This window comes from Carassius auratus, unplaced genomic scaffold (assembly GCF_003368295.1).
Source record: "Carassius auratus strain Wakin unplaced genomic scaffold, ASM336829v1 scaf_tig00040400, whole genome shotgun sequence".
Lineage (NCBI taxonomy): Eukaryota > Metazoa > Chordata > Actinopteri > Cypriniformes > Cyprinidae > Carassius > Carassius auratus.
In genome coordinates, this window is record NW_020526589.1 from 16,355 (window position 1) to 30,072 (window position 13,718).

At 36.2% G+C, this 13,718-nt stretch overlaps 1 protein-coding gene across 1 annotated transcript; it reads left to right on the plus strand.

Moving 5' to 3' along the window:
* The first annotated feature begins 1,268 nt into the window (after positions 1-1,268).
* LOC113084602 (uncharacterized) lies at positions 1,269-8,247 on the plus strand. Its single transcript, XM_026254921.1, has 6 exons — positions 1,269-1,515; positions 2,966-3,156; positions 3,773-3,845; positions 5,518-5,608; positions 5,844-5,953; positions 7,892-8,247. The coding sequence occupies exons 1-6, from the start codon at positions 1,380-1,382 to the stop codon at positions 8,185-8,187; spliced, it is 897 nt and encodes a 298-aa protein (XP_026110706.1). The 5' UTR covers positions 1,269-1,379; the 3' UTR covers positions 8,188-8,247.
* Positions 8,248-13,718: the final 5,471 nt, after the last annotated feature.

Consider the following 13,718-nt stretch of genomic DNA (forward strand, 5'->3'; position numbering starts at 1 on the left):
AACTGAAAATAAAGGAAAGTGAATGAAATCAGAAGCCGCGCACATTCAAATGACAAATGTGACCCTGGACCACAAAACTAGTCTTAAAGCTGCAGTCTGTAACTTTTGACGCTCTAGCGGTTAATAAACTGCTTGCGTCTTGCAGAAGAACATTGTAGCCGGAGCGACTTCTCTCTGTTTATGTCAATGAAGAATCACAAGGGTACTGGGTTACTCCGCTGCGGTACCCCCGAAGCAATCTAAAATAGTCAGAATAAAAACACTTATTATAGATGTACCCTAATGATTCAGGACAGGCTAAAAACACGGTTTGGAAAATGGATTCATGGTGTACTCGCTTATTATATACATTTTGTAAATCTTGAACACGAACAAAGTTACGGACCGGACCTCTGATTGGTTGTTTCTTAACGGGAGCGGATGAATTTCTGCAAATGGTAATAGGACCACTGGGAGGAGCCAGAGGAGCTTGATTTTTTCACGGATTATCTGTCTCATATTCTACTGTCAGGACATAATGACAGGTTTCACAAATGCATTTTTACAAAAGTTACCTACTTCAGCTTTAAGTCACTGGGGTATATTTGTAGCAATAGCCAAAAATACATTGTATGGGTCAAAAAAAAAATTTATTTTATGCTAAAAAATCATTAGGATAAGAATGATTAAAGTAATGAATGAGAGTAGTTAGAGTGAAGATCATGTTCCATGAAGATATTTTGTAAATTTCCATTAGTAATATGCATTGCTAAGATCCTCAGTTGGACAACCTTAAAGGCGAATTTCTCAATATTTTGAGCATTTCGAAAAATGGACTCCTGTGACTGTTTGTTTTTTGGTTCATAGTCACAAAAACAGTTAAAGGGTCAGTATCCAAAAATGAAAATTATGTTGTTAAAAACAACAGACCCGGAAGAGAAGACAATGCTGAATAAAGTCATAATTTTTTGTTCTTTTTGGACCAAAATGTATTTCCAACGCTACAACAAATTCTAACTGACCCTCTGATGTCACATGGACTACTTTGAAGATGTTTTTATTACCTTTCTGGACATGGACAGTATACCGTACATACATTTTCAATGGAGGGACAGAAAGCTCTAGGACTAAATCTAAAATATCTTAAACTGTGTTCCAAAGATGAAGGGAGGTCTAACGGGTTTGAAATGACATGAGGGTGAGTCATTAATGAAATAACGTTCATTTTTGGGTGAACTAACCCTTTAAGTGACCGCCGAGCAATAATTCCACGCCAGTCCTGTAGAGGTCAGTGATGGCGCTCTTGCGCGATTTCTATCACACAAAAAAACCCGAAGAAGGCATTTAGTCAACAACGGTGGAGGAATCGTGCTCGTAAATGTATTAATTGTGGCTCGGAGATGGCGCTGTCCTCCTCGCAGCAGCTCGTCATGGCGTTCACGGCGGTGCTGCTGGTGTTTGTGTTGTTCCCGCGGATGTTCGGCGGCGGAGGAAGCAGAGACGGCAAGCCGTTCGATCCGCGGATCAGCAGTCAAGGTGCGGACCCGAGCGGACCAGCCTCGGCTGTGTCTGGTTACTTTCTGCCTGTGTGTTTACACGTATATGTGACCCTGGACCACAAAACCAGTAATTAATGTCAGGTTGTTGTTGTTTTTTTTAATCGAGATTTATAAATCATTTGGAAGGTGAATAAATAATCTTTCCATTTATATGTTGTTTGTTAGGATCGGACATTATTTGGCTGAGAAGATACAGCTTTTGAAAATCTGGAATCTGAGAGAGCAAAAAACAACAACAATATATATATATATATATATATATATATATATATATATATATATATATATATACACACACACACACTTTTTGAGAAAATCGATTTAGTACTAATTAAGTCCTCAGCTAAGCATATTAAATATTTACTATAAGAAATTTACAAAATACCATAATGGATTATGATCTTTAGTTTATAACAAAATTATTTTTGGTAAATAAAAATATGTAAATAAATAAAACGATAATTTTGAACCATACAATTTATTGTTGGCTGTTGCTACAAATATACCTGACTGCTTATGATAGCTTTTGTACTCCAGGGTCATATATTGCTGCATATAATTTAGTGCTTAGCAATTTTTTAGGTTTATTGTTGTTTTTTTATTGCTGAAATTTTGTAATGTTACGTCTCAGGTTTGTATGTATGTATGTATGTGTATATATATATATATATATATATATATATATGATTTTTTTTTAATTGTATCTGTTTATCATTTCATATAGAGATGTTTAAGACCATTTTCATTTTTATATATGTGACCAGTCACCAAATCATAGGATATTAAGTAAAGATCATGTTCCATGAAGATATTTTGTACATTTTTATTTTCTACCGTAAATATATCAAAACTTAATTTTTAATAAGTAATATACATAGCTAACTTTAAAGGTGATTTTCTCAGTTATTTGATCTTTTTCCACCCTCAGATTCCAGATTTTCAAATAGTAGCGTCTCTCTTGTATCCATTTCGTCATTTTATTTATTCAGCTTCCAGATGACGTATAAATCTCAATTTCAAAACATTGACATTTATTATTGGTTCCTTGGTCCAGGGTCACATATGTCTTTGTTTTATTCATAAAGATGTGCAGTATTAACAGCCTCTCTGGAGCACAAGGATACCGTGGGTCTTAAAATGTCTCAAAAAGATCTTAAAAAGCTCTCATTTGGCTTTTCCACAGATTAAGACCTTAATTTTTTTATTTATTATTTTCCTCAGTATTTATGTCATGTTCAGATATCTAAATATACTTAAATCAAGAAACATTTATTTGAGATGTAAAATGATTTGAAGTCTTGTTTTAGGAGAACAGCTGTAGAGAACATTTTGACAATCTAGAAAAGGTCTTAGAGAAGGTCTTAATTAGTCTTAAACGAAACCCTGGATGTGTATGTGAAGGCCAGTTCTTGTGTGTGGTCCTGCAGGTCCTGGTTCTCCGCAGCAGATCCACAGGAGCGCTCCGAGCCTGGAGAACATGCAGCAGATGAAGAAACTCATGGATCAGGAGCTGAAGAGTGACAAATACAAACCCAGCAGCAATAAGGGCTATGTCTTCACCCTCATGCCCATCTACGCCATTGGTGTCGGGCTCTTCGCTGCGTATAAGTTTCTAAAGGTCCTGACTTTTCTTGTTCTGCATAAGTTTGTTATACAAAACATTTATGTAGGAGTTAAAAAGGAATGGCAAGGAACATGTGTGTGTGTGTGTCTGTGTGCGCGTGTGTGTGTGTGTGTATATATATATATAGAGAGAGAGAGAGAGGGAGAGAGAGAGAGAGAGAGAGAGAGAGAGATAGAGAGAGAGAGTTTACAAACTAGTGTTTTTTTTAAAGCATTACAGAAATAATTACAAGGAAATGGTAAAGTAATACTTTGAATTAAATGTGAAATTTTGCAGTGTTTTCTTGTAAAACATACTCTAATCTTTTTATTTTACAGTTTACTGTCATGATTTTTTAATAGTGATGATTTGAATGGGAAGTGTATTCGATTGTGATTAAAGGCACAATTCATTAAAAAAATTATAATGGGCCTAATAATATACAGCGTGAAAAATGGATCATTAAAAGTATGTTTTTAAATAAAATACTATTTCTGTCTTTCTACCTAAAAGTTTCTTTATAATTATTTGTGTAATGAAAACCAAAGCCCATTTCCTAGGGACAAAAACACCTTTTGTTCTTTTTTGTTTGCTTTTTAAGTTGCTTAAGTCTTAGTTTTTGTGTTTTCAGATAAAGTCTGCAAGCGATTCTGAAGCTCAAAAAGCCAAAACAGCTCGAGGAGTGAAGAAATCCGAGGAGACAGGTGTGTGTTGTATGTAACAAATTTTTAGAAGTAAAGTAACCAAAATTAACTTGATCTTTTTACATATTAGAGGTCAGTGTACTATAAAAGCATCCTGTAAGTTTCAGAACTCAAAACTTTGTCATTCGAGTAAAATTAGCTTTTATTGAAGCCAATTTGCCAAAACAACAGCTTGTGGAATGTTCTACTCTATGATGTAATAGTGTGGATAAACACCGCCTCTAAAAAATATCAATGCCTGGTTCTATGTCGCTGACTTTAGCCACGCCCACTGATTCTACATAACTGCCTGTTTAGCCATGCCCACTTATTCTACATCGCTGCCTGTTTAGCCCTGCCCACTCATTCTACGTCGTTGTCTGTTTAGCCCCACCCACCGCCCACTGATTCTACATCGCTGTCTGTTTAGCCCCACCCACTCATTCTACATCGCTGCCTGTTTAGCCCCACCCACTGATTCTACATCGCTGCCTGTTTAGCCCTGCCCACTCATTCTACGTCGTTGTCTGTTTAGCCCCACCCACCGCCCACTGATTCTACATCGCTGTCTGTTTAGCCCCACCCACTGATTCTACATCGCTGCCTGTTTAGCCCCGCCCACTCATTCTACATCGCTGTCTGTTTAGCCCCACCCACTGATTCTACATCGTTGTCTCTTTAGCCCCGCCCACTGATTCTACATCGCTGCCTGTTTAGCCCCGCCCACTCATTCTACGTCGCTGTCTGTTTAGCCCCACCCACCGCCCACTGATTCTACATCGCTGCCTGCTTAGCCCCACCCACTGATTCTACATCGCTGTCTGTTCGCTGACTGCTAAGCCCCACCCACTGATTCTACATCGCTGACTGCTTAGCCCCGCCCACTGATTCTACATCGCTGCCTGTTTTGCCCCGCCCACTGATTCTACATCACTGTCTGTTTAACCCCACCCATTGATTCTACATAGTCACCTGTTTAGCCGTGCCCACTCATTCTACATCGCTGTCTGTTTAGCCCCACCCACTGATTCTACATCGTTGTCTCTTTAGCCCCACCCACTGATTCTACATCGTTGTCTCTTTAGCCCCGCCCACTGATTCTACATCGCTGTCTGTTTAGCCCCACCCACTGATTCTACATCGCTGACTGCTTAGCCCCACCCACTGATTCTACATCACTACCTGTTTAGCCCCACCCACAGCCTAGTGTTTACAACAGAGGTTGCAGGTCTATGTAGAAACAAAACAATGAAGACAAGAAGACACTGTTCACTGTCAAGTTGAGGAAAAGTGTTTGTGTTGCCTTCCTTCTGATTCGAACATTAAGAATGTACTTTTTTTTTTTTATGAATTGTTTTTAATGAAGATCCAGAACGTGTCAGTAAGAATTCGGTCCTTGTAATTTTCAGATAGATTAAAACTAAAAAACAACGCTGTACTGACTATATTACATGTAGCAACACACAAGTGAGTAACTGTTTTCATTCTGACTGGAGATTTGTATTTATTTATTTTCTAATAGATTCAATTTTCGATTTGCTGTATGCCTTAAGAACACATCAAGTGTCTGAGGTTCTTCAAGGCGTACAGTGTGCATGAATGAGGATGCTTAAAAGTGCTTTCTTAGAAATACCACCATTCATTTTATATTCTCAGGAAGTGATTTTTCTGAGACATTTGTGGTTTTCGACAGAGAATCAGCTGAATGAGCTGGAGCAGAGATTGGCTCAGACCGAGAAGATGCTCAACTCCATCCTGACCCAGCTGGACCCGCTTACCAACTGGTGAGAGCAGACGAAAATGAGAAGTTGAACACCTGCAAACCTTTTTCTTTTAAATAAATGTGGTTTATTCAGTCATGCAACAATGCACTTGGTTAAAGCAAATTCATAGCCTGAATGATTTGGTTATGCAAAAGCAAAAATGAGGTTTTCGACATTACAATGCACGCTGGTGGCGAGCGACTCAATGTTGGCTTTCAGCCGTGTGGCTTTGTTTATTCTGGGTGTTGTTCTGCAGTGTGAAGTCTGTTGCCATGGAGCAGAAGAGCGAGATCATGTCGCAGCTGCAGTGCATTCGGCAGCTAATGAAGAAGAGAGGCATGGAGTGTCCAAACATCAGGATAGAAGGTAAACACATCTGATCCCGTATGCAATTAACACAGTACCGCACAAGCGTCTTAGTCTCGCTGCTGGTCGATAACAAAAACACCAGCGCTCAGACTCATGGAAACAAGTGCCACATACAGTTAACTGTATAAATGAAAGGATTTTGAAAAATGTCTATGTATCTATATACACACACACACACACATACAAGTAAAAGCAGAACACTTTCAGTGCCTCTTAAATGCCTTAGCGCAATTGAAATATTTTGTCATGGTCCTCTGAAATGTGGTTTCCTCCAGCAACAATCTAGCCCTTAACACATATGAACGCATACTTATTTAAATATACTTAATTTAATTATACTAACTTTATACACACACTACTGTGCAACAGTCTTAGGCACGTTAGTATTTTCACCCCAAAAACTGGTGTTCGGCCAGTTCTTTATATCTTTTGCTGTAGTGTTTCAGTAGGAAATATCAGTTGTGCATTAAAAAATCTCACTAGATTTTTATTAAAATTAATGGAAAAATGAATGTTTGGAAATGTAAACTGATATTTCCTACTGACACACTACAACAAAAATGGCTTAAACCCATTTTTTGGGTGGAAATACTAGTGTGCCTAAGACTTTTGCACAGGACTGTACTTTACAAATGATATTGTTGCTACTTTATAAAGAATGAGAACAGAACTGATTAAAGACAGTGACAGACAGCACTCATCAGAGGGATTGATCGAGATGCACTAGAAACATTATGTGTAGTTGTGTATTAATGACCCAGATCATAAAATACATTTGTTAGCCTTTGAGTAAAGGGAAGCTTGGGAAATGAGAGCATCCAAGGAGTGAATGCTATTTATTTTAAATAATTTTTGAAGCAGCGGTTCAGGCACCTTTTAGGCACTGGTACCATTTTAAAAGTATCAAAATGGCACCGGTATCGGATAAAACCCAATCGATACCCAACCCTAAAAGATATAGTTCTAAAAATCATTCTCAATAGTAAAGAATAGCAGAGCCAACACCACAACTAAAACGACAAAGGCACAGAGAAACTATGTTGTTGGACAGCCAATCATAATCAATCCTGCTGTCACGAGGTCGAGAATTTAAAGTGGCAGACGAGCGTGCACTTTCTTATCTTTATAGTTATTGTTCTTGGTGTGAACAGCGTTTTAGAAGTGCAACAAGTTCTAAGATAATATATCTATCTCCTGTTTATTTATTTTTTAATATTGATTGATTTTTATATTTATTATTATTATTATTATTTATTTTTTCAAATAAGCAATCAGGCAATTATAAGTTTGACAAATCCTTAAACAATTTGCCAATTATTTATAAATGTTTATGTATTTTTAATATTATTTAAATAATTTAAAAAATCAGTCATTAAACAAAAAATAAAATTTGCAGTTGCAATTTTAATTATTTTTATCCTATCCATTTAAATTATATAATTATTTTGGGCATTACAGTACTGAGAATGACATTTAATATTTAAAATGCATTTAATTAAATTTTTTGTATGAATGTTAAACCTAATTGGAGGCTGTAAACTTAAATGTTTTACATGCGAGTTTGCATTCATCAGTCAGTGAGTAAGTACTAGTTACGCTGCAGTAATACAAGTTTTAGTTTCTCACTTCTAATGCAGATGACCGCAGTAAAGAAACTAACATATCTTTGAAAATATATTGCAAGCAAGTTAGCTTGATAAAGTAGCACTTAATCAGCCAACATCATGTAGATCACGCTGCCATTCACAGCGGTGGAGTGGAACAGCGATGTGTTAGATGCCTAAGTGACACTTGCTCTGGTATTTTGTATTTTCATACACATTGCTGTGACATGCACTGTGTATGAAGTGTTATGTTTAATGCTGTTATACTTGTAAGCATGTATTTTAGCACTGTGTTGATGGGTATCGCAAATCATGTGGTTATATCTTTTAGAGCCGACATGTGAGCGCAACATAGACAAACTCATTGAGACTTTGGCTGCAGCCGAGACACTTCCAGAAACTCACACTGAAGCACAGTCACATGATCACCGAGAGCTCAGGCCTGAGTCTGAGGAAGAGGAGAGCAGAGCCGCGGCGGGAGAAGATGACGACGTGGGAAGCGAGAGTGACTCGAGTATGCCGTCCCTCGAGGACTCGGCTGACATCAGTGTAGATGATGTTACAGTCACTCCCAATCATCCAGAAGATCTGACAGCTGGATTACGAAGACGCAACAGGCCAGAGTAACTGTGACGAGAATATTTAGAGATATTTATTTTATTGCTTGTAATAAAGCAGTCAACACTACTTACTGGTTTCTATGTCTACGTCTACATATTTTACTGCATTTGAAGTTAATTGAAATCAAAATACACTTTTTTTTTAATCCACAGTTTTATTCTTATTATTATAGTAATGTTTATAAAAGAAGTCTCTTGTGTTCACCATGGCTGCTTGTATTTGATCAAAAATGCTGTCAAAATTTTGAAATGTTATTGCAATTTAAAATAGCCGTTTCCCATGTAAATATATTGTAAAATGTGAATTATTCCTTGCGAGGCAAAGCTGAATTTTCTTCTTTTTATTTTATTCTTCTTTTTTTTTATTATCTTATTTGTGCTAAACATTTGCATTGTAGCTTATTATGGTTACCACAAAATATTAAGCAGCAGAAAAATATTAAGCAGCAGCTTTGCATCAAAGGAATAATTTAAATTTTTAAATATATTCATGTAGATGACTGTTATTTTACATTGTAGTAATATTTAACAATATTACTGATTTTACTGGATTTTTTAAATCAAATAATTAATCAGTGAGGTTATTCCAAAGCAGAAAATGTCATTTTATTTATTTATTTTTTTTTTTTTATCACAGTGTAATAACTTGCTGACCTCATCAAGGGCATGTGGGTGGGAAAATAATATCAAGGCAGCTATCTGCCTTTTGTGGATTGTGTGTCATTTGCATGTTTGCAGTGTCCTGTGGAGGAGGTTTATCACAGCTGCATGATTCTGGTATGACAATCATATGCTATGAAGCTTTTCAGATGTGAGGACCTCAAACTAGAGGTTTTTAGAGAGGCATTAAAGCTTTGAGCTTTAGTTTTTAAACAATTTTTGAGCTTGAATAAAATACCAAACACTAAATGTGATCATACGTGAGATGATGTTCATGCACGCTTGTTGCATTCTGTGCCACTTTTCTCAAATGTAATGCTTTTATAAATCTGCTTTTCACAGCCTGATCTGTTTCATGTTACAGGTTTTGGTTTCATCATTTTGCCAATCATATTTTGAGAATATAAAGAAAAAAATATGAATGTTCTAAAGTAATGTTGATTTCTAAATCAAAATGTTCGGTAATATTTTTGGTGACCGTTTCAAACCAACAATTGCTGCTGTGTTTTAGGCATCATTTTAAAAACATGCAACCGGTCCTATTTGAAACATATTTTGTTGCATGTCCTTTGAAATGATGTGATTTAGCATTTTGAGATCAATGTGATTGGCATGTGATCAGACACTGTCCATCCTGTGCTCATTGTTTTTGTCTTGCAATTGGTGTGGTTTAGATGAATATATTTATTATAAACAACTTTTGAAAGCCTTAAATTAAATAAAATAAAAAAAAACAAGCGCTGGTGTTTATTATTGCACTTTGCATTACATTTCTAGGGTTATTAGTCTTTAACTGCCAATCAGATCAATGCATGAAGGCAAGATTCTCACTTGTTATTAAATACAAAAACAAAAACAAAAGAAATGGACTCTGTATATGAAATGAAAGTGTGTTTTTGGGATCTTCGCCCTCAGAAGTCTCTAGAGTTTAGCAGATGGTGTGAGAAAACAACAAGGTGTTGCATGGATGGACTGCAGCAGCTGAGATCTTCACAATACTGTCAGGTAAAAAAAAAAAAAAAGCAAGTTTGGAACGGTTCTGAATGTTGTTTCTATCCTTATACATCCATTTATAGCCAAAGTCTTCATAGTATTCAGCCATTCACTGATCTTCTGATATTGCACACAAAATCGGCTAGATTGGCTAGTTTCTATGAAATATCTTTCAGTCAGGCTAAAGTCATGTTTACAAGCTGACAAAAATTTAAATGTTTTAAATCACTTAAGAGGGAGACCAGTTTCAGACCGGATTTGATTTCTTCAACAGATATATATTTTTATTATTATTATTTATTTTTGCAATCTACAACAAACAGTCTATTATTGGTTGTTTGAACTGTGACCGACTGCTTTATAAGACAGTATGGTCACACTATCCACCTTAGTTATTTTCTATTAAATGTGTGAGACTTCCGGTTAATTAACTAGAATAATAACAACGTGGAGTAAACGGTAAAACTATTTGAGGTACAAACTTATACAGTCTATGGTTACAAACCAGTGTGTTTAAGATTATGACAGTAAATTTAAAATATAAGAAGTAATGTTATCAGTTATAAACAGCACAACGGACTGTTACACCGGAAGTGTCACAAATTCAAATTAACTTGAATACAAACGGCCGCTGTGCTTGTCCGTTAAAAACAAGACGAGTTCCTGTCCGAGAAAGAAAATAATTGGGAGGTTCTTGGTCTGTATAAGTTGTAAGTCTGGTCCACTTTGCATTTTGACTGATAAAAATGCTAGTCAACTAATCAAGATACAAACAAATAAATAAATAAAAGTGAGCTGACGGTTTTGGTTAGCAAACTAGCTCAACCGTTCAAAAGTTCCAACGGTACGTTATATTGTAAACTATTTCCTAACACTTTAGAGAAAAACAGTTTCCTTTAATCACAAACTAGTCACCAGGAATCCTTAAAGAGTGTAGTTACTCCTGTAAAAGACAGAGGACGCTACAGTGTCAAGAATCAAACCAAATCTCAGTTCTTGAGCACTTTGTAAGTTACTGTACTAGTTGTTAAATTTTTGTTTGCTGAGTCTGGCTGGCAGCATGAACATGAGATGTGGATTTCATGTGAGTTAATCACAGATTGAGAGAAATGCTGTGAGATTTCACCTTCCAGATTGAGTCCATTGGGGTCGGACGTCCCAGAATAATCTGTTCCCATCAATTAGAGGCATGTTCAGCTTTAATCAAGTGCGTTTACAGTCCTAAAGGGCTGTGCTAACCACATTTGCCCTCGTACCAGTGCCTGTCTCTTTCTGGGAATAGACTTTTAATTAATGTGAGTGCGGACGGGGTTTAATGAGACGTGAGATAGTTTTTCATTATAAAATGTCTTCTGATTATGTGATTGCTGCTAGAATTATTTTACTTTTTGATGGATCTCTACAGGTTTGCTTTAGGACATCACACTCATGATACTGGGATGTCAAAACAGACTGAAGATGATAACTAAGAGTAAAACGGAAACAAACAAAAAAAAAAATGTTACTTGAAAACAAAAAAAAGTAGACATTAACAGGAAAAAAAAACTTTGTAACATTTTTTATTTAGTTTAACTTGATGTACTAAAATAGCAAAAATTCAAAAAATTAAAGATGTATAAATTAAAAAGTGTAGATTTATTTATAAAATACTACTAAATATGAAAAAATTACTCAAATGCAAAACAAAACAGAAAACAAAAATAAAAACTGATTTTAATCAAAACTATAATATTAGTTTAATTATACTGAAATAAGAATTCAATTAGAATAACTTTTCTCCTATTCTTTTTAATGGAAAGCATGCATTATGTTATTGCTAATATTTATTCTTAATTATTTTGAGGGTTATATTAAACACCAATTGTTTTTATTCAAATATTAGAAACCATTCAAAAGTTTGAAAGGTTTCTAAAATTGTGTTTTAATAACGTGCCTCAAAAGTTAAAAATGTCATACCATTCCGATCAAGTAAAAACTGTAATATTTCGAAGTGAAACATTTTTCAGTAGAGGGTTGAAATGAGCCTTCATCGTTGTTTTTCCCTCCTGCCCAGAGCTCATCAGAACAGACCTGCGCTCCATCAGTTGAGATCCAGTGCTCAGAGTCTAAGATAACAACAGACAGTTGAGGGGGGATGAATTACATGACTAACCTACGTACAGCTGAATCAAGGTCAGTTTTGGATATGTGAGCCCTGTGCTCCTTGAACACCTAAACCGTGTGGTGCATCAGTGAGCAACATATGCTTTATTTGTGGACGTCAGGAGAAAGAGTCTGAAAAGAAATGCAATGCACTTTGGTGTCATTTTCCAGCTTTATATTTTTAGACTCTACAGTGAAACTCCGATATGTGGATGAGTTTGTTTCTTCATCAGATTTGGAGAAATGTAGCATTGCATCACTTGTTCACCAATGGATCTCTGTAGTGAATGGGTGCCGTCAGAATGAGAGTCTGTTTTGGGTTTTAAACGGTGCTTGATCTGTGCAGACTTCTCTCCTGATTCAGACCAGAGAACTTCTTCACTGAAGGAAGCATTATTATGGATAGAGGACTCCATATTTTAGCTGATTTGAAGTTAAAAATATCTTGATGATTGATTTGTTCCTTACAAACACACAGCTCTTGGCTTTATAAGACTGATGGACTGGAGTGGTGTGGATGATTGTGATGTTTTAATCAGCTGTTTGGACTCTCATTCTGACGGCACCCATTCACAGCAGAGGATCCATTTGTGAGCAAGTGATACAACGCTAATGTAATGTATCAAGTTTTCGGTTTATTACAGGTTCACTTCCCAGGTCCAAGAGCTATGCACTTAATGCATGACTATAGGAAAGTGTCTGGTTTAGTTCTATTCTCAAAGGAAACCTTAATGTTCATGTGTTGCCAAAGCAGCTCACGACATGTTAATTTTAGCTCCAGAGGAAAACACATCAAGCTATGAGGTCTATGATTTGCTGTTTTCTGAAGTTGCACAGAAATGGGGGATAAAATGAAGTTAAGACTCATCTGAGTGGCTGTAGCAGCTTCTCTGTGGCTTTATGAATTATGAATGTCGGTCCCAGTCTTGCTACTATTTTTAATTTCGCTTTTGCAAACAGGATTAAGACGCTGGTGTGTGGGAATGCATGTGCGCCGCATGTGTCTTTAGACATGCAAATGTGTTTCTTCATCTTCAGAGCTTCAACACTGAATGTGACAGTGCTGCTGGGTTTTTCCTGGGGTTTATAACACAGGTGAATCTTTGACACGGTGTGAATGTGTTCACAGAAAGCAAAAGATGGAAAAACAGCTCTACGTCCGTGGCGGTGAGATTTAGAAGTAATGTATTCATTGTGATAATTTAGTCAATAGTTTGTAATTTAGCTAAGAACATTAATTGACACACAAGTGCAAATTTAAAATGAATCATATGCTCATAAATCATTGAATCATTTGCTCATTAACCATTAAGAAAACACCATCCTCCTTTAAATTGGATGTTTCTGCTTTGCAGTATTACTCACTTTGATTACACAGAGTTTCCTCTTAGTATATACATTGCAGAAACATGATTCTTTTGATCCACCTTATTTAGCAACCAAAAGTAAGCTTGAGATGCCTTCATTATCATCACATCGTAAATAAGGTTGACACTGCACTGCTTGTTGAATAAATAGGTTTGGTTGACATAGATTATCCTCTCTTTGTCAGGTCAGGTGTGTATTTTAGTTGAATATTTATGAACATATTCCATCATTGATTCAGTGAATGCTTTGATTCAGCAAGTTGATTTACTAAAGATTCATCTGACTGATTCAAACTGTAGCTCGAGCGAACTCAGTTTGTGAATCTCTCTTCAAATTACTCTTTAAAAGTAGTTGCTCAAAATAGTCATTTGTTCG

Bases quoted from the DNA above. Each gene is read 5' to 3' on its own strand.
- LOC113084602 (XM_026254921.1), top strand. From the start codon at position 1,380: ATGGCGCTGTCCTCCTCGCAGCAGCTCGTCATGGCGTTCACGGCGGTG. The intron at 1,516-2,965 runs GTGCGGACCCGA...GTGGTCCTGCAG, and splicing joins TCCGCGGATCAGCAGTCAAG to GTCCTGGTTCTCCGCAGCAG. The intron at 5,954-7,891 runs GTAAACACATCT...TATATCTTTTAG, and splicing joins TCCAAACATCAGGATAGAAG to AGCCGACATGTGAGCGCAAC.